General features: G+C 46.1%; 1 protein-coding gene across 2 annotated transcripts in view; it reads left to right on the forward strand.

Moving 5' to 3' along the window:
• The first annotated feature begins 7538 nt into the window (after positions 1-7538).
• DCP2 (decapping mRNA 2) overlaps positions 7539-21193 on the forward strand; it is a 36923-nt gene continuing 23268 nt past the window's right edge. Inside the window, exon 1 of one of the 2 annotated variants that reach the window (XM_082784245.1) lies at positions 7539-7697. In XM_082784245.1, the coding sequence (XP_082640371.1) occupies positions 7645-7697 (53 nt within the window). In that variant the 5' untranslated portion in view covers positions 7539-7644. The remainder of the gene's footprint in view (positions 7698-21193) is intronic. The other variant, XM_082784244.1, reaches the window with a different exon arrangement.

The raw sequence follows: 21193 nt of genomic DNA on the forward strand, positions 1-21193 counted from the left end.
AGGATAACCTCTCTTGACGTGCTGACAATACTTTGCCTGATGCAGCCAAGAATGCCATTAGTTGTCTTAGCAACAAAGGCACATTGCTGACTCATGTTCAACTCTGTGTCCATCACGACTCCAAGGTCCCTTTCTGAAAAACTGTTTTACAGCTAGGTGACTCACAGCGTGTCCTAGTATCTGGGGTTGTTCCTTTCCAGTTGCAGGAGCCCACGCTTCCTGTTGAACTTTATGACGTTCTTTTTAGCCCACCTCGACAGCCTGTCAAGGTCCTTCTGGATGGCAACACAGCCCTATGCTGAGTCTGCCACTCCCCTGAGTTTCACGTCGTCTGCAAATTTACTGAGGGTGTGCTTCACCTCATCATGCAGATTGATAATGAAATTGTTAAACAAGACTGGACCCAGTATTGACCCCTGGGATACTCCACTCATTCCTGGCCTCCAACTAGACTTTGTGCTCCTGACCGCTATCATTTGATCTGGCTGTTCAGCCAGTTTTTAATCCACCTCACCGTTCAACCAGGCCATACTTCAGCAGCTTCTATAGGAGGATCTTATGGGGGACTCCCTGTAATCCTGACCCAATGGCTCTCTGCCTGCTCCTCATCCATCCCCAGACAGAGCTCCATGCACTCCAGCTGCTCACTGACGTCAAGCACGATGCCCCCTTCACGCCTCCCCTGCCTGTCCTTCCCAAAGACCCTATCCCTCCATGCCAGCAGCTGAGTCATGGGAGCCATCCCACCACATCTCCTTGGTGTCAGTAAGATCCCAGCCCTGGAAGCATATGCACACCTCTAACTTCTCTTGTTTATTCCCCACACAGGCGCTTCAGAGGGGTACCCCAGCATGCTGTGTTACTAGAGGGTGTTTGAGGGAGTTCTCCGTAATAATGCCTTGTAGGCATTTCCTTGCTAGCCTGCAAGTGCTGGAAGTAGCCTGCTTTAGCCCTATCATTGATTTTGTGATCCCTTCCTGCCACATCACCCTGTGCCCATTGTTCAGCAGCCCTATGCATCACTCCTTCACAGGGCCACTGGGTACCCTCTCCCTCTTCCTCGTTTATCTCCTTATGAGATCAGCTGTGCTATCGGCAAAATTGTCCTCGCCCCACTTAGAGAGCTGTACCCCATCTCTCCCAAGCAGACACTGATCCTCAAACAGGGTCCCATGGTCACAGAACCTCAAGCCCTGTTGCCCACACCAGTTCCACAGACAATTTTTGACCTCCTCTATCAGTGCCCTCTTTCTCACATCCTTTCCTCTCTCAGCAGGACTGAGGAGGTCAGCACCACCTGAGCCCCCATGCCCTTGAAGACTGCCCCCAGAGCTCTGTAGTCCCGTTTGATACTGCCCAGATTTCCCCTAGCAGTACCATTTGCACCCATGTGGAGTAAGAGCAGGAGGCAGTAGTCAGAGAGCTGGACCAGCATCCTTGCTCTGCATCCCTGGCAGGCAGCAAACCTTCCTAATCAATAAATCAGGTTGACAGGCGAGTGTCTCCGTCCCCTGCAGCAGGGGACACCCATCACAATGACTCACCACTATTTCCAGGCTACCTTGTGTGGTTTAGCTGAAATAGATGCATTGCTAGTAGCCTGGTCTGTAACTCCAGGTAAAATGTTCGTACTGTGATTTTATTTATTTATTTATTTATTTATGGTGATAAGGGCTTAGCTTTCCTTAATGAAACCATAAAATACAGTTGGAAGGGTTCTAAGGTGGTCATGTAGTCCAGCCTTCTACTCAGTGTAGGTCTGACGTGAAAGCTAGACCTTGGTGCCGGCGGTTTGGTCTGAACATCTTCAAGGATAGAAATTCTGCAGTTTCCATGGCCAGGCTGTTGCTGTGTTTGACTGCGCACACACACACACACAAAAAAAAATAAATAAAAATAAAAAGACTTTTTTCCTTATGCCTGAAACTGAAATCTCCCTTGATGTCACTTGTGACTGCTTCATCTTGTCCTCGTCCTCTGGAAGAGGAAATCTGAGGAGGGTCTGGTTCTTCTTACCCTCCAGACAGATAGCTGATGATAGCCATCAGATATCCCCACGTAGCCTTCACTTCTGAGAACTAGCACAACAGTCACAGATTCTGAGCCTCTCCTATGCCATGTGTCCCAGTTCCCCCACTGCCACCCCATCCTTCCCTGTCTGCATTATCCATCCGATTTGTCTGGGCTTTTATAGAGAACGAGGGGACCTGTGTTAGACAAGCATTGTCAGCGCACTACAATGTGCTGAGGAAATTCCTTTTAAAGGTTATGTGCTTAACTGTTTTGTTTATGATAGGTTAATTGTTATAGAGCAAGAGCAAAATGGGTGGCTAGAAGAAGCAGGCTGGAAAGGCAAATGGAAATAAAGGTGGAGCACTGTGTCAATGCTCTTCCAACACAATATGGAGAACAAAAAATATTGGCTACTATTCTTTCTTGTTCCCAGGAAAGCCTGAAACGAAGAGGAAGAATCCTGCAACAGGAAGGAGCAAGCCTAGAGAGGAAGGAGGATTGAATGACCTGTCCAGGGAGCTTCTGCTGGAGAAACACAAATGCAGCAGGACAATCCTGTGGAGGTCCAAAAGACAAGTGGTTTCCTACCCTGCAAGTTTTGAAAGTGGCAGTGTGCAAGATGTGTCCACAGTCAGAACCAAAGTGCATGCAGTAGTAGCCAGTTTCTGCAGGCTGCTGTGCCTCCAGCTGCAATTACCATGACGTAGTGAGGACAGGCATCTAGAGTCACGGGCTACTGGACACAGCAGAGCTGGCAAGGATTTGCACAATTAAGCCTAGCCCAGGCAGGCAGGCTGCATATTCTGTCCCTGTGAGGGCTGCATTTCAAGGGGAAGTGGAAAAGAATGGCATGTAGCGGGGTTATTTCTGTTCTATCGTTCTCCGCCATTCTTCATGTTTCTTTTGGTGTAAGCACTACTCTGCAACAATTAAAACATCAGCATGTTATCAGCACCCCTCTCATCCCAAGCCAAAACACAGCACTCCACCAGCTACTAGGAAGAAAACCAGCTCTGTCCTAACTGAAACCAGGACGTTTGCATACTATTTTTTTTCTACCTTTATTTCCCCATTAGTACAAATGGATGTCTTTACTTCTCCAGTTTGGTGTTTTAAGTTATTAAGTCTGATTTGAGGATCAGAATGACCTAGATATGCTCACTGGTTCCTTATCTGCTTTTCCATCTACGTGGTTCCTCATCCTGAACTCCTGTCCACTCCTGTCATCCATCCACAGTTAAAGGTTAAGCTCTGGCTTTAGCACAGGTGCACACTTCATCTAACAATCTGCCTAAATTGGATTTTGAGGGGATTATCATGCCCAAGGGATGTGTAAATTGTTATGTGGATCAGCTGGGTAAGCCTGTTTGAGTTCAGTGTTGCCTTAAGTAAGGCATGCCCTGTAGCATATGCTGTGCTTCACTGCAGCCTTGTTTTGTCTGTATAACAATGTGCATATTATTGCCATTAAATTAATTATTACCTGCAAACTCACAAACCAGGAAATTACTTGAGTAAAATACCATAATGTTAGCAAAAAACCTAAATGCAGATTTTCTGTGCGGGCTTACCACAGCTTTTATACATACTGTAACCATGTGATCACAGACTTTTCTTTTTCCACAGACCGCCTTCTTCCTCTGCAGCATTCGGAGAATTTCACTAGTGCCTAGTTACTATAATTCATTCAAATCTTCTACTGAATGCATCTTATTATTATAATTTCTTGTGCTTCACTACATGTGTGGTCTTTTCTGTAGTGCGTCTCCTTAAAAACAAACAACAACAGCAACAAAAACCACAAAACCTGCCGAATTATTTTCTGAAGATCTTTGTGGCTAACTTTCCTTGAACAGGGAACTGGGACATACGTGAATGCAGGTGTAAATTTTCACTAACTTTGTGTGGGTGATTTGCTATATGTAAATTCATCTTCAAATCCTTTAAGTATTTATGTATTTATGTTTCTTTCTTACTATGGTTTATATAGTGCTGGCTGATCTCTACCACCCATCTAAGCTGGATGCCTGTGTGTGCTCTCCCACTCAGCTCATTTCCCTTGTAACACACTGACTAATTTAGGAAGTTCTTCACTCAGAGGATGGTGAGGCTGTGGCACACAGGTTGCCCAGAGATGATGTGGATGCCCCATCCCTGGAAATATTCAAGGCCAGGGGAGCAAGAGGGGGTTTGAGCAACCTGGTGTGGTGGAAGGTGTCCCTGCCCATGGCAAGGGGTTGGAACTGGGTGGTCTTGAAGGTCCCTCCCAACCCAAACCATTCTGTGATAACTGAGCCGAACAGTAGTGCTTGAATTGTCTCTGTGTAATTTCTATGCAAATTCAACCCAAAATATGAACTTACAGCAGCTGGCAGTGCTGAGCTTGTGTAAGCTCACGTTTCTTAGAAGAACTACATCAGTGCTTTTCAGCCCCCCTGCTGTTAGCCAGCAGTCCTTCGTTGGAGATTTTAGTATAGGAACCAAGCATTTATGGGAGGGCTGAGTGGAAAGGACTCCTGTTTCTGATGACCTGGGTGGGCCTCAACGCTGGACATTTGTTTGCAGACTCTCCACACTCTGCCTCGGTCTTCAATCTAATTAATGAGCTGCAAATGCATGCTATTGAGCTCTGGGTTTGGCTGGCTCTTAGCTTCTGAGAGTTTCCTCCTATTCAACACAATTCTGTCATCCACCTCGGTCAGCCTCTCCAAGCAAGACTTTCTCCACCCTCGGCTGTTGCTTTTCCTCTGCAGTCTAGATCCCTTTCTAAGACTTCTTTCTGATGGCACAAAGTGTGGATCTTTTTTTCATTTTTATTTTCTTACCTTCTTTCTTTGTCCCAGTGCAAACAGACAACAAACATTAATTTCCAAACTTTGTATTGTTGCCTTTCTGACTGAGAGCCAGGGCTGTCTGATAAGCAAATACTAAAAACCTGTTTGACTACATTACCTGATGATTGTAAAGGTTGGCTGGTGCTGTACGTACTAGGGAAAAGTTCTCCATGCTGTGTGTCACCATCCTTGTATCCTAATTGTGCTTGCAGCTTGACAAGAGACATTGTCAACTCTGCCCTCAATACGTCTCTGCGTGCACCTTCCCAGGACGTGTCGATATGGAGACTTATCTTTGGGGAAATGCTATAACCTGAATGTGTCAGCTCTAACTAAGCTTGCTTTGCATGAGCTTATGGCAGAAAGGAGTATGTGCTATTTTAGCAAAGAAGAGGTTGACCCATGAGTTTCTTCTAAATGAAGAAAAAAATGATTTGCAGTTCCAAATCCCACATAACAAGTTTTGTTCTTAAATTCCTGTTATGGCTAACTTAATGTCTCTCAGTAACGTTTCAGAAGCGCAGCAAGAACTCTGCAAATGTCTGTCTCCTGCTCTCCTGTCCTGGGGGCTTGGCAGCATCGTGTCTAAGCTTTCGTTATGCTCTTCAGTTTCTCATGCGTTAAGCAATTAATTATCTAAGGGTATTTCATAAGGTCTGTAACATTACACACATTCAGCATATCATTGTATCACACTCTCCCTCCCCCCAGCCGTGAATGGGCTAATAATAGCTTAGCTGACATAAGGTGTCAACCTACCTTTTCTAAAACACTTTTCTCTCCCTCTATCAGTTGACAGGGTTCTTGGTACAACAGCGGCATGGGAAAAAAAAAAAAAAAAAAAAAAAAAAAGAGAGAGAGAAAGAAAATCCAGCAGAGCAGAGAATAACACTAGCAGAAAGATTTTCTCTGATCCCTGCTTCACAACAGATACCTCCTACAAACTGGCTGGATATTTCATTCTACCCTTCAGGATGTGGGGGTTTTAGTAAGAGAGATTGCTTCTTAGCCCTCCAGGGAAACAAGTCTCGAGTTGCAGCGTTCTGCATGTAAAAAGCACTTGTAAGTGCAATGATTTCTGTAGGAAAAGCTTTAGACTTTGAATTTTGGTGCTATATAACTATGTGTCTCCAGCAATGACAAGTAATAAAGAAGGAAAATACGGGCAAAGAAGATAAGAGAGAGGTGGGGACAAGGAAATGAATTCCAGCAGAGTGATTCTGAGCTGTGCAGTTTTGCCATCTTGGTATCATAGTCCTCTCACGGCTGGTAGGAATGGTGGAATTAGCACCATCAAGTGACTTCTTTCCGATGGGCGATGAGCTGCTTTGGTTCCAGATAAATGCTGCTTGCTTGGAAGTACGTTTGAGGCCTTTGCTCACTGACTTACGGACGATATTTTGCACTTATCAATTAGCAAAAGCATGTACCCGGGAAATCGGGCGATGCAGGTCGTGTATCTTTGTAGACCCTGTGTATCTACCCCTTCTGGTAGAAACTGAACTCGCTGCAACCCTGAGCAATGGGATTTTTGTGTTTGCACTCAGAGCCCTCCACCTGTCTCTCTGTTTAGCCGTGTCAAGGGCCACCCCTTCCTCATTCAAACTACTTCTGTGTGTGCAGATTGACACAAGCCATCTCAGATATCACCACAAAACAGATACTGGGGCAAACGCCATTGTCAAACACCATTGTGCAGACCTTGCTGAAGAGGGGCAGCAATATCTGTAAATCTCCTGCCTCTACCAAGGTTGTGCTCCAAAATTGCCTTATAATATGTTGTCCAGAGAAGGGCGATGAAGCTGGTGAGGGGCCTGGAGAACAAGTCCTACGAGGAGCGGCCGAGGGAGCTGGGCTTGTTCAGCCTGGAGAAGAGGAGGCTCAGGGGTGACCTTATCGCTCTTTACAGATACCTTGAAGGAGGCTGTAGCGAGGTGGGGGTTGGCCTGTTCTCCCACGTGCCTGGTGACAGGACGAGGGGGAATGGGCTAAAGTTGTGCCAGGGGAGGTTTAGATTGGCTATGAGGAAAAACTTCTTTACCGAAAGGGTTGTGAGGCATTGGAATAGGCTGCCCAGGGAAGTGGTGGACTCACCATCCCTGGAGGTCTTTAAAAGACATTTAGATGTAGAGCTTAGGCATATGGTTTAGTGGAGGACTTGTTAGTGTTAGGTCAGAGGTTGGACTCGATGATCTTGAGGTCTCTTCCAACCTAGAAATTCTGTGATTCTGTGATTCCAGAGCCACCGTGGTGTCTTTGTTCCTTAACTTGAGCGGGGGGGGCAAATTATGCATTTATCACTTTCCCCCCCTAACGGTTGACAAAACGCGTTGTGAATCATGCTTCGTGTGACTCGGGGTGTCTTTATTAGCGCCTTCCTTTATTCCAGGAACCGGAGGCAGGACCGCAACCCGGGGCGGGCGCCCCCCGGCGGCTGCAGCCGCCTCCGGGAGCCCTGAGGCGGGGGCGGGCGGTTTAAAGGCCGGGCTCGGAGGCGGGCGCCCCCCGCCCCCAAGATGGCGGCGGCCGCCCCGTCCCGTCAGCGGCGCTCCGCTGGCGCCTCCCCGCCATCACCCCAGGGCCGCGCCCCGCCGCTGCCTCCCATTGGCCGCCCGCGCCGCCGCCCGCCGCCGATTGGCGGAGGGCGCCGCCGCTCACCGCCGGCCCCGCCCCCTCCCGGTCCGCCGGGCGGGCGGGCAGCGGCCCCGCCCCACCCCCGCCGCCGCCGCCGCTGCCGCCGCCGCCGCCGCCGAGCCGCGTCCGGGCCCCGCCGCGCCGGGATGAGCCGCGCTCCGCCATGGAAACCAAACGGGCCGAGATCCCCAGCAGCGTCCTGGACGACCTGTGCAGGTACGGGACGGGGCCCGCCGCCACGGGGCCCGCCGCGCCCCGTCCCGTGCCGCTGCGGCCGCGCGGCCGACGCTGCGGGGGCGGCCGTTGGGCGGGGCGGCCGTTGGAGGAGCACCAACGGTCGCGGGGGGGGGGGAGGGAAGCAGCGGTCCCCTCACGGCGAAGGGCCGCTCATCGGGGCGGCTGTTAATGTTATTTTCTGTATTGGTTTGTCGGTAATCGTCGCCACGAGCGCGGCTGGCGCTGGGCTGAGGGCTGCCGTGAGCGCTGGGGGCTGCGTGAGGAGGGGCTGGAAGGGCTCAGGGAGCCGGGCGGGGAGCGGGGAGCCCTCAGAGCGCGGAAACAGGCGGTGAGGGAAGGGAAGGGAAGGGAAGGGAAGGGAAGGTCACACGAGTAATCGCGTCGCTACGGGGGCAGCCGCGCTCTCTCACCTTGCTCCACGCTGCTCTCTCGGCTTTCGTGTTTGAAACGGTGCCTTGCCTTGTGAAAGTACAAATTTAGGAAAGTGGCTTTGTTTATTTGTTTTATTATCATTTATTTATTTATTTTTTAAAGCCTCGGAATAGTATTGTTATAAATGATGATACGACTCAATCTGAATTTAGTGATACTTATAAAAGGCGAGTAAACAGCGCTGGGTGCGCAGGGAGTCTGTGCCCTACCAACACGCATACCCAACCGTCGAACTTCCTAAATACACCTAGAACGTTGCTTCTACATGTTCGTAAGAAACCCGAGCACGCCTGTACATATGTATAACCTACCCCTGCTTCGTATCATAATTCTCTTGGTAGGGGTCGTGGGGATGAAGGCTCACGGTTCCCCCCATCACCGCTGGCAACCTTTTGTTCCTGGATCTCGTCCAGACCGCAGGGGCAGCTTTGACTGCCTCCCTCTTCTTCTGCACGTGCTGTGCCCTCCACAAGATTCCCAAAAGCAGACCAACCCATGCGAGGCCATCTCTTACCACGTTTTGGCAACCCTTGAAACCACACTAATAATGTGATTATCAGATAGCATCAAACAACAAATTTTAACAGGTCCAACCAGCAACACCCCCCAGCAACTTCCATGCCTTAAGGGCAGGAGAACAAGCAACCTGAGATGGCAAGGTGTCACCTCAATCACCCTTCTTTGTTCCCTCTAAACTCTTTCCATTCCTGATGGCCTCATCATTTAGTGCCTGATGTTATCACCAACCACAGCATGGGGCTTGTCGACCCCCATGGCCACACTCCTACATCTCCCCCTTTGTTAATATCAACCATCTTCTTGACACGAATTATTACTCCATATATCACAATCCATCCTCTTCTTTTGAATGTCATTAATTCGTGTCTTGGCTTTGAATTTGGCCAAGGCCAGTTGAACCGTAAGAGAGACTGTCTTCTTGAGGACTTTCCACCGGGATTGTGGTAAACTGATTGTTAGTAATCCTCCACAGAGGACTCTGTTACATTTTGTTACATTTAATGTCTTCGCAATATTCTATGCAAGATTTATAAACAAGTCTTTAGCAATGGTTGGAATGCCATATTTAGCTCCTGTTTCAATTTCATGGTAATATTTCGCCCAACTCATTGTTCTACAGGGTGTATAATTATCGTCACTAGCAGCATCGCATACATCAAATTCGATTGTTAAGGGCTTACTAAGATTTGTGGTGATGTGACTTTTCCCAGTTAGCCTTCCTCCTTTGTTATTAGTTCTTACCTCTATCCACCACTGATACGGGACCTCTTTGGGATCATAACAGGTTGCCTTACTGCTTTCATTACATCGAGCATACTCTATTTGGTTTCCATAGCATGGGTTTAACAGGCATATTTACTAGCATTCGTTCCTGAGTTCTTCTTCTCCGGGTGTTAACAATACATTCTCTACAGTTCTGAGACCAACAGCATGGAATTAGGAGAGGTCCAGTAAAGGCCACGTGACCCAGCGGTTATTACCCTAAGGTGTTGCAGCCCTTGGTAGACCTTCTTCAGCCACAGTACTTACTGAGGCAAGACCCTTCTCTGGTCTTGCCCTCTCCCTGATGCTTCTTAGGAAATGGTTCAGACTTACACACCCGATGGTTCTCCTATTTGCATTCAGCTTTTCCATGAGTTAGCGGGGGCTCGATTCAAAGCAGATAACCAATCCTCTAGGTAAATTTTCCCACCTATTATTTTAAATTTTCAGGACCAGGGTAATTCAAGATGTTGCGGGTATCTCTGCCTGAGGTGGCACTCCCCCTGTGGGGTTTTGGGGTCCCCAAATCCTTCTATTAGGGCCTCTATATGAGTTTCCAATGATGGCTAATATTCTAATCAATGCAAGTTTTAATATACATACAGTTAGCATCCAAAGGGTAGCTATGCCCCGTTATACTTCAAGTTCTTTTAAGCTTAACTCAACCTTCCAGGTTCCTGTTATGGGTCCCTTTACTCACGATGCATGCATCCACCCCTTTTCCACCGTTCTAGCCGTTTCTGTAATAAGCAGGACGAGATAAGGACCTTCCCAGTGTGGAGACAATGATTCTTCTTTCCAAGTTTTTATCAACACTTTATCTCCAGGCTGTATTTTATGAGCTGTGAACCCCAAGGGCACATGATGAGCCAACACCCCCTTCTCCTGAAGTTCGTTCAGTTGTTTTCCCAGAGTTATCACATATTTCCGGGTCTCATAGTCTTCTATCAAAGAATGATGTAAGGGCATTTCTTGGGAGTAAAGCATCTCATAAGGTGATACTCTAGTCTCCCCGTGTGGCATGGTTCTTATGTTTAGCAGTGCCAATGGTAAGCATTTTACCCATGATAAATGAGTCTCAGTCATCAATTTGGCCAGTTGGTGTTTAATTGTCTGATCCGTTCTCTCGACTCATCCAGAACTTTGAGGATGCCATGGCGTATGATATTCCCATTTAATGCCCAGGGCCACAGTCAAAGCCTTTAAAACCTTTGAAGTAAAGTGTGTCCCCTGATTGGAGTCAATGCTCCTGATTAAACCAAAGTGAGGAATAACATTCTCCAACAGGTTTTTAGCTGCCACTGCAGTGGTGGCTCGTGCCACAGGATAAGCCTCTACCCCAATGTGTTAGTTGATCCACGATTACCAACAGATATTTATATCTTCCTACCTTTGGTAGTTCAGCAAAGTCCACCTGTGTTCTCTCAAATGGTCGATATGCAATCCTTCTTCCTCCAGCAGGTGCTTGCCTAATCGCCTTCTTATTTACCTTTTGACACGTGAAGCATCCTTGGACGGTTTGTTTGGCTATCTCATATATTCCTACATCCCCATAAAATTTTAGAAATTGATCACTCAGTGCTTTTGTTCCCCAATGGGTTTGTAGGTGTAGCCATAAAAGTACACTCCTAGTTTGTTCCTTTGGCAGTATTTCTCTTCCATCAGGCAGAATCCATTTTCCTTCTTTCAGTTCTGCCCCTGTGGTCTTTATAATTTTTATTTCGGCTTCTGTATACTTTTTCTGTTGTGTCCCTTTTTTGTTATGTGTTTCTAGTAGGGTTAGGACTACATCATGCTTCCTAAGAGCTGCTTCCCTAGCTTCTCTATCGCTAGGTTATTCCCTCTTATGTGGAAGCCAGTTCCCTTTTGATGTCCTCTGATATGTACCACAGCGATATCCCTAGGTCCTCTCAATGCCTGCAATATTTGAGTAACTAAGGTTTAGTGAATCAGCCCTTTCCCCTGGGTGCCTATGAGTCCCCTTTCTTCCCAAATTTTCCCAGATGTGTGGACTATTCCATAAGCATATTTAGAATCTGTATAAATACTGCCACTTTTCCCTTTCAGTAGTTCTAGGGCTCATAATAATGCATAAAGTTCACACGCTTGAGTGGACCAGGCAGCGCTGAGTGGTCCTGATCCCATTAGTACCATATCCCCATTTATGATGGCATACCCTGATCTTCTTTTTCCATCTACTACTCTGGACGATCCATCAATAAATAATTTTCCCCCTGTCTCTAATTCCGTCTCCTCGAGATCGGGTCGGATTTTGGTTTGCAATTCAATCCCTTTTACACGGTTATGTTGTAGTTCTGTTAGGGGTTCCCCATATAGAAATTGTGCAGGGCTCTGTGCAGCAGTTACTTTTAGTTCTAAATCAGGGGAGTCGATCAGGATGGCCTCATACTTCAGCATCCTACTGTCAGTTAACCATTTTTCAGCCTTTTGCTGGAGTACTCCCCTAACATTATGTGGCGTATATATCTTCAGAGGTGCCCTAAAAGTGACTTTTCTAGCTTCCTCAATCAGTAAGGCAGTAGCCACAGTTGCCTGTAAGCACACCGGCCACCCCCTACTCACAGGGTCTAGTAGTTTGGAACAATATCCCACAGGTTTCTTGATTCTTGCCCATTCTCGAGTTAGTACTCCATATGTGGTTTGGTCAGAAACATTTACAAATAAATAAAAGGGTCTTTCTAAATCTGGGAGGCTCAGCAGTGGAGCTTCTATTAATGTTGTCCTGATGAACCTCAACTTTTCCTCATCTTCCTTGTTCCACTTAACCTTTTCTCCAGTCAATTTTTCATATAAAAACTTTGCTTTTTCTCTAAACCCTTCAATCAAAGGTCTATAATATCCCAAGAGCCCAAGCAGTTGCCTCACTTCCTTCTTCGTTTTGGGTGATGATAGGGCTAAAATCCCAGATACCCTGTCAGGATCCAATTTTTACTTTCCTTGGCTAAGCCAGTGTCCTAAGTACCTTACTTCCTTTTCCACGAATTGTAATTTAGATTTTGAGAACTTCAACCCTTTTATCCTTAAGAAATTAAGTAATTCAATAGTGGTTCTCCAGGTCTCTTTTTCAGTCTCCCCAGCTATTAATAGGTCATCCACATATTGCAACAATTTCACTTCCCCCTTTGACTCATGTACATCTGACTCCACAGTCAGTAGGACTGTACAGTAGGTGTGTTTATTCAGCACTGGGTGGCACTGGGGTAGTCCCACCATAGTCGTGTGCCTCTAACGCAGCACCTTGCCTTGGTTATATGCAGGAAAGAGTTACATATACATTAAGTTTCCCAGTGCACCTCTACATACTCAGAACCTGTCCCTGCTTAGTATTAAAATTAGCTCCAAGAAGTCATTTCCATAAACTCCTCCCATCTGTGCTTGTGCAGTGCCTTCTGGTGGTGGGCGCTGAGGGTCGTGAGGATGAAGTAAGATGTCTTCATCAGGGTTGAACTTTTCAACTCGTCTCCTTGTGCGTGCTCTCTGAGCCCTTGGTCACAGTCTGGGCCATAGGGTTGGTTTGGTCCGGTTCTCTGGGTGTGAGGGGCTCCTGCTATTTTGAGGCCTTGAATGTTTGACATTCTTTATCTTGTCCTTTTAAGAACAGTCCTTATCTCTGAGCCCTTGGTCACAGTCCGAACCATAAGGTTGGTTTGATCTGGTTCTTGGGGTCCCAGGGGCTCCTGTTATCTGGAGGCCTAAGCGCAGCACAGGCACATCGCAAATGTAGCACATATTAAGCAGTGGGTGTTGCCTACAAATTCATTCTTAATCAGTCGCTCTTGAGTTTCCAATCCCATGTTTCACTTTTACTTCAAAAAGTTGTAATACTTTTTCTAAGGTTTGGCCAAATATATTTGGGGATTCAGTAAATCCCTGAGGAAGTATGGTCCATATGAGCTGTTGCCGCCTTCCTGTTTCAGGGTCTTCCCATTCAAAGGCAAAGGAATTCGGAGACCGTTCACTTAATGGGCAGGCCCAGAAAGCATCCTTTAAATCTATTACACTATACCATTTATGCTGAGGTGTTAGGTGGTTTAGTAAAGTATATGGGGTTTGCCACCACTGGGAATATGGTTATGGTTCGTTGATTCACAGCCCTAAGATCCTGAACCAACCTATATGATTCATCAGCCCTTTTTTACCAGCAAAATAGGAGTATTATGTGGGGACATACATGGTTCCAGCATCCCCTTTCGGAGCAACCTGTCTGTGGGATTATTCTGGGTTGTGCCTGCGTGCACGAAAGGAGGGGTCTGGGGTGCCTGCGAGCACAGTGGGAGGGGTCCTGGGTTCCTGGGTGGGACGTTTTAACACTATATAAGATACTGTCACGCAGCAATAAATTGGCTTACGGCACAGAACGCTGGTTGTTGTGTCCGTTTGTCCCGGGGCTTTCGGTCGGGTTATCCTACACCTGTCTATAACTGGTTTGAGTCCTCCCCTTCTATGGGATAGGATATTGCCTAATCCTTATTGTCTGCTGCAGATCCACTATTTCTACTACCAAGGGTTCCATATCTAATTTTTCTGAATCTCCCTCTTGATACCATACCCGCAGGTCTATTTCTCCCTCATCTTCTTGGGTTAGGGTATATAGCTGAATTTTTAATTCTCCCCACTGGCTCTTGATTTCCAACCCTAATCTTATTATTAAGTCCCTTCCTAATAGGTTGTGCTCAATGGTCATTGAGACATAGTTTCTTTTCTGATTCTATTTCTGTGTTTTCCAATATAGGAACCTTAAAGGGCTCCCATTTCGCTCCTACTACCATGGTATTCCTCTTCCCTTCCTTAACCCCTTTTAGTAACTTTCTAATAGTTGATTTATCTGCCCCCGTGTCTACCAAAAAATACACCTCTTCCCTCTGGGGACCTACTAATAATTATATCAAGGGCTCATTTGGTGTTCGGGTTCCCAAAAGATATAGACCCTGACACCCCTAGTCTTCCTTAAACATTTCTTCATCCTGTTTATTTTTCTACAGTTCCTCTGAAGATGCCCCTTTTTGCCACAATGGTAACAGATAGGGATTCTGTCTTGTCCTTTCCATTTGTCCTTCAGTTCTTTTTCACCCTCCTTTTTCCCTGATCCTTTCCTGCTTTCCCATCCACTTGGTTTTTGACTCTCCCTTATCACTGCCACAAAAATCTTCACTTTTGCCTTCTGTCTTTCCACATCTCTCCTCACACAGACCTTTTGCGCTTCCCTCAATAATTCTTCTAATCCTTTTTCATGACAATCATCAAGCTTCTCCAGTTTCTTTCAGATATCTTCCCAGGATTTTGCTACTAACTGGGTTCTCAACAGTGCCCCTCCTGCAGGGGGATCAGGATCTATCCCTGAGTATATCTGAAGGCTTTTTCTCAGCCTTTCTAACCATGCAGTTGGAGATTTGTCTCTACACTGATACTCGTTAAAAGCTTTATTTATATTTTGTCCCCTTGGAACTGATTCCTTTATCCCTTGTATCATTATGGTCCTAAGATCCCTCATATTTTGCCTCCCCTGAGCAGCCTGCTGATCCCAGTTAGGGTTGGTGTATGGCCATTTCACATCCCCCGGAGGACCTCCCTGGTTTTGTCTTTCCCACAGTCTCATTCCTGCTTGCCTGATCATTCCTTTTTCTTCCGTATTGAAGAGGGTCCCTAATATAGACTGCATTTCTTCCCAGGTATACATGTTCGGACTCAAGAACTGGTCTAATCTTTCGGCAACTCCCAAAGGGGTCATCTAAAAGGCTTCCCATTTCCTTCTTAAAATTTCTTTCTAAAGATTTTTTTTTTATTTTTATTTTTTTAAATCTGACATGTTCAAAGGAACTGCTACAAACCCTATTTCCCCCTGGTTCTCCCCAAGGGGTACCTCCCTCAAAGGGTAAAAACCTCCTAAATAGTCAGTCCGACCTCGTGCTTCACTTTCCTCCCTTTCTGTGGCTCTTACCTTATTTCTAGTCCTTCGTGCAGGAGGAGAGGGAGAGGGAACAGGGGCCGTGGGCAATCGACTTTTAACAGGTGGTGGTTCTGGTTGCCATGGATAGGGAGGGGGTATGTTATCCAGAGGTTCCCATTCTTACTTTAATGGGCTTTCAGGTGGAATGTCCGGGCCCTTTGAGAAAGTAGATTCTCTGAGAATCTACTTTGCTCCTGACCCATCCTGGAAGCTTCAAATAAGTTCTGAATCCCTGGAACCCTTAGGGAGGTTCTGAGTCCTTGGCTGTGCCTGTGTCTGGAGGTGTCTTGCAAGTGGTTAACCTACCCACGAATTCCTAGAACAGTCGCTTCGGTCCTTCACCAGCCAAGTCCCTCGTGGGAGATCAGAACTGCAGTTAGAAGACCTCCGCACTTGTTTTTGAACTGAGTTCCATCTCAGTCACACCCTTACACGCAGTCACACAGCCAAATCCCACCCAACCGAACGGTACACTCACAAATCCTCTTCGTTCGGGTCTTCACGTGCAAAATTACGGGTCACAGAGGGAGAGCTCTTGGTTCTTTACTTGCCTCTTATGTTCGAAATCTTGTTGGACTCTAGCACCGCTATTGGCAAGGGACACTGTGTGGGGCACCTCCCTTTACCGGTCGCAGATCGAAAGTCCAAGAAGATCACGTCAGGGTCACCAGTTTGTTATAAATGAAGATATAACTCAATCTGAATTTAGTAATATTTATAAAAGGCAAGTAAACAGCGCTGGGTGCACAGGGAGCCTATGCCCAACAAACACGCACACCCAACCGTCGAACTTCCTAAATGCATATTGAACACTGCTTTTACATATTCATAAGAAACCTGAGTACACCTATACATATGTATAACCTATCCCTGCTTCATATCATAATTCTCTTGGTGGGAGTCGTTGGGGCCTCATCGTTAAATGTGTGATGTTATCACCAACCATGGCATGGGGCTTGTCGACCCCCATGGCCCACATCTTCCCCTTCTTTATTAATATCAACCATCTTCTTGACACGAATTATTACTCCATATATCACAGTATACTTGCAGTTACCATCTGTCCTGTTCTTCATCTTTTCCTCATGGTTTGTTGACTCGCATTAGTGCCAGTGGATGAGCCCTCAAATACATTGCCTTGTGTGGGGCATGGACAGAACAACTGAAAGGAGCAGAGGAGTCAGTCCTTGAGCCTGTGCACAAAAAAAAATGGCAGGGCCTGATAGGCCTTGGCTCAAGAAGGTTACATTTTAAACCAGTGGAGGATTAGTCAGTGGTGCTGTGCTTCAGGTGGTTGGCTATAAGTGGGTTATTAAAATACGTGTCACTTCCTACATTCTACACATCTACAATATCTACACATGATAGTGACAGAAATTTTGGAAGAAAGAGCAAATTTTCATACTTAGTTGTTAGGTCTATTGAGAAGAGTGCTTACTGAGAAGAAAATTTCTAGCCCAACCTATACCCTATACTGTATAGTTTATTCTTGTACTATATAACTTCTTTAATTCTATCAGCAAATGCCACTTTGCTACTTACGTAATTGTGATAATTTCAATATATCACGTTTGGAAACTCACAGAGCCCAGAGGATCTGTCTATTACATTTTTACATGAACTGCAGCAGTGTAAACAGCAAATGTAAGTACTGTTAGTGAACTTTTAGGAGATGGCAAGTACTTGCATTACTCTTACTAAGCTAAAAAGTGACAAAAAACAAGCTTCCAAGTCATGCTTGCCCAGTAGTCAAGGCTTTTTTTTTTTTTTTTTTTTTTTTTTTTTTTTAAGTATGAAAACAAAAAAAAAAGTTGAAACATAGATGTCCACAAAACAGAACTATTGTCTTACTGTCTTTTTGTGTCTCGAGAGTATTAGAGAATCTTCTAGACTTTAACACTTCAGTTTTGGACAGGATGATTATGATTATAATGATTATTTTTATTTTGTTGGGAAAAAAGTCTGGATTCTCTGCAGTAAACTCTATTTGCTAAACGTTTGTGTACACAGCAGACACAATCATCAGATACTTCTGACCGTATCTGCTATTTAACCTGCTGGACATTTAACACATTTCCTTATGACAGAAGGACCGTTGTGAGCTGGAGTTAATGCAATTAACATACAAAGCGATGAATTAAAATATGTTTGGATGTTCCTTTAAGCAGAATCACTTTCTTTAGAAGCCACAGAGAGGCTACTCAGAGAGGTTTGTGCTAGGTCCTCAGATCACTTTCAGCTGTTCCACCTAGTTCAGCCAATTAGTCTAAGTAGTAATTTAGCCGTTCAGAGCAGCTACAGCTGTTTTAATGCCTGCAGGTAATCCTCTTGACAGTTCCTGGCTCCAAAGGCATACAAAGGTGCCTTACCTGGTATCTTCATTTTGTATGACTTGAGGGGAGGGTGTGGTGTGTTAATTAGTTTGCTAGATAGTTTGGGGAAAAAAAAAATAATAATAAAAAAGTACGACTGGGTAACCTTTGCCACATTAATTATTTTATTTTTGTCATTGTGGTTTAAAGCTTCCCAGTTCTTATGTAATGTGCAGGATGATGGGATTTCTTCTTGCAGTAACCAGTTTTGATCTTAGTGCCTGTCGTGGTTCCGCTCGAGTGGGCAGCCGAGCTCCACCACAGCCGCTCTCTCACTCCCCCTCCTCAAAGAGGAATGGGGAGAAAATATGTGAAAAGGGCTCAAGGGTTGAGATAAGGATGAGAAAATCACGCAGTAATTATTGTAACGGGCAAAACAGACTCGGCATAAGGAGATAGTAAGATTTATTGCCTACAACTAACAAGCGAGAGAAGTGAGAAAACAAAGGAAAAAAAAAAAAAAACAAAAGCACCTTCCCCCCCATCCACCCTCTTCCACCTCCTCCCCCCGAGCGGCGCAGGGGAACGGGGGAATGGGGGTTATGGTCAGCCTACAGCACTTCTTCTCTGCCGCTCCTTCTCGGTCACTCTCGTCCCCTGTGCTGTGGGGTCCCACCCACGGGATGCAGTCCTTGATGAACTGATCCGGCGTGGGCTTCCCACAGGCAGCAGCTCTTCCAGAACTGCTCCAGATATGGGTCCGTACCACGGGGTCCATCCCTCAGGAGCAAACTGCTCCAACCTGGCTCCCCTACGGGCAGCAGCTCCTGCCAGATCACCTGCTCCTGCGTGGTCTCCTCTCCACGGGCTACAGGTCCGGCCCGGAATCTGCTCCGGCAGGGGTCTTCCACAGGCGGCAGCCTCCATCGGTGCAGGGCCACCTGCTCCACCGTGGTACTCCATGGGCTGCAGGGGGACATCCTGCTTCACCATGGTCCTCACCACAGGCCGCAGGGGACTTCTGCTCCGGCGCCTGGAGCACCTCTCCCCCTCCTAAGTTCACTGACCACCTGCAGGCTGTTTCTCACTCCCGGCTGCTGTGTGGCGCAGCGTTTTTTCCCTGTCTTAAATATGCTCTCACAGAGGCGCAAAACAACATTGCTTATTGGCTCAGCTCTGGAAAACAATGGGGCCCTTCCCAAACATGGGACAGCTTCTAGATCTTTCTCACAGAAACCACCCCTATGGCTCCCTGCTACCAAAACCTTGCCACGTAAACCCACTACAGTGCCAAATACCATTCAATTGTACAGTTAACTGGGATAAGTATCCGCATTTCTGTTGTCTGCCGTCACTTTAAGTAACTCAGGTTTGAGATGGGTTAACGTTGAGATGTGTCTGTGTTATGTTCTTAGGCAGGATTTGTGACAATGTAACTAACTGGGCAAGTCTGTTCAAAAAGTTTGCCTTGCAGCCTTGGTGCAGTGGTGTGTTTTGGTGAGGGTAAAGTTTGGCAGTTTAGTAGCAACCCTAGTTAGCATTTGTCAAAAAGCAATCCCCAACAACTACAACAACAAAAAGCCGCAAGTTTTTCCAACAGTAGAAAATAACAATTAGGCTTCCAAATTCAGCTTCAGGGGGCTGTTTGAGGATTGAGTATAGGTGATAATGGTGGTGGTGATTATTGTTAAATGCTTTCCTTGCAAAACTATTCTGCTAAGGGTAACAAAATAAGATTAAAAACAGTAGTCTAATGCATTTGCCCTGAACATTTCTTCTCAAGCTACATAACAGCTTTTCCCTGCTACTAAACTAAGCTAAAAAAAATTAAACACAATTCTTGTTCAGAGCATTAAGTGTTACTTGGCAGCGTGTGGAGACAAGTTGAAAACTAAAGCCAGGTACATAATGTCTTCAAGCCTTTGTCTCAGGCTGTTTTGGAATTACAGAATGCTAGGTTACAATTTATTCTAGTTCTAGTAAGTTTAATGTGTGTTTATACTTCAATAATAGGACTGTTCTGACCTGTTTTTTTAGTATGTCACAGGTGTCCACATTATTTTTCACCATGCTGCCTTGTGCTGCTGAGTTGTACTTTAAGGAGGTACAGTGTCTTCATGTAGGGTCTGGGGCTTGATGCTCTCTTTCCTGTAGGCACTCCTACATCTGTGCCTCCTCTTCCCACCCTGAGCAATGCACAGGGATGGGGAATGGGGCTCGAGGTCAGTCCATCCCAGCTCCTCTCTGCTGCTCCATCTGCCTCTGCTGTGGGTCCTTCCCGCAGGCTGTAGCTCCTAAGTGTGATTCCTGGCTTTATGTTCAATTTGATTCTTGGCTTTATGTTCATCAGAAACTTCTCTAGGCACCCCATTAGTATCTATGTACACTCTCATTGGATTATACACCTAAGCCTCTTTTACTTCTTCTGGGTATTTGTGATGTTTCTCTTTCAAATGCCAGGGTGAAGGGTATAGCTGATTGAACAAGTGCCCAAGTGCCTCCCCAGTTAGATGGTAGGGTGGGCTGTAAGATCTTCCCTCCACAGCACCACCAGAGATCTGCCCTGGGGATCTCCAGTCTTGAGCAGTTTCCCATCAAGTCTTTGGTAGCACAAGGCAAATTCTCCCCGATGCTGAGCAGCACTCACACCCTGCCGTGAGAGGCAAGCTGTATGGTTACCTATAGCTGTAGAGAATGCAGGGGGAGCCCTGATATTGCTATCACACAAGGAACAGCAAAGAGAGACTTACAGGCCTCATTTCCCCAGGCAGTCTTTTCTTGGTACAATGCAATCACACATCACATCCCCTGGAAATCCTTGGTCCACCCCCACAGGAAGGGCACTATCTTGGCAATCGGTCATCCTGAGGCACAAGCATAGCAGTGGCTACGGTTGAGACTCTGGACGGTATATTTGACCCGTTCTATCCAGGCATTCACATCCCCATACCCTGTTTGAATCTCAAATGTTTGAACTGCCACATTTCAGAGGGCCTCCTGTTTTCTCTCCTGTTTCCTCCTTGAGTTTCTCCCTTTCTCTGATAGCAATAGAGGATCGTTTCCATACAGCTATTCTCAATCTAGCTGTTGGGTCTCTCCCAGTTATTTGTTCTCTCTGCTCAGTTGTTGTTGGGCATTTAAATCTCCACAAGCTAACACCTCACAAGCATCAAACATGACAGACTGTGGTACATAACCCTCTGTCACAGTCACCCATATCTTGACGGGGTATCCCGTCTTACTATTATCTGGTCATGCCTTTTCCACGTTGCCAATTGATCAAGGCCTTCTCTAAGGCCTACAATTACTTAGAAACAAAATTAACAGTTGAATTTTCCCTGTCATTATTTTTAACCTGCAGGTTTCCAAATAATTATCAATACAAAGAATAAGATATATGTACTACTAGAGCAAAAGCCCCTTGGGAACACTTCAATTTGCTATAGGTCAGTCCTTTCTCTCACTCGCAGGCCACACTCATT

Source organism: Aythya marila (assembly GCF_965140915.1).
Source record: "Aythya marila genome assembly, chromosome: Z".
In the NCBI taxonomy this organism is placed as follows: Eukaryota; Metazoa; Chordata; class Aves; order Anseriformes; family Anatidae; genus Aythya; species Aythya marila.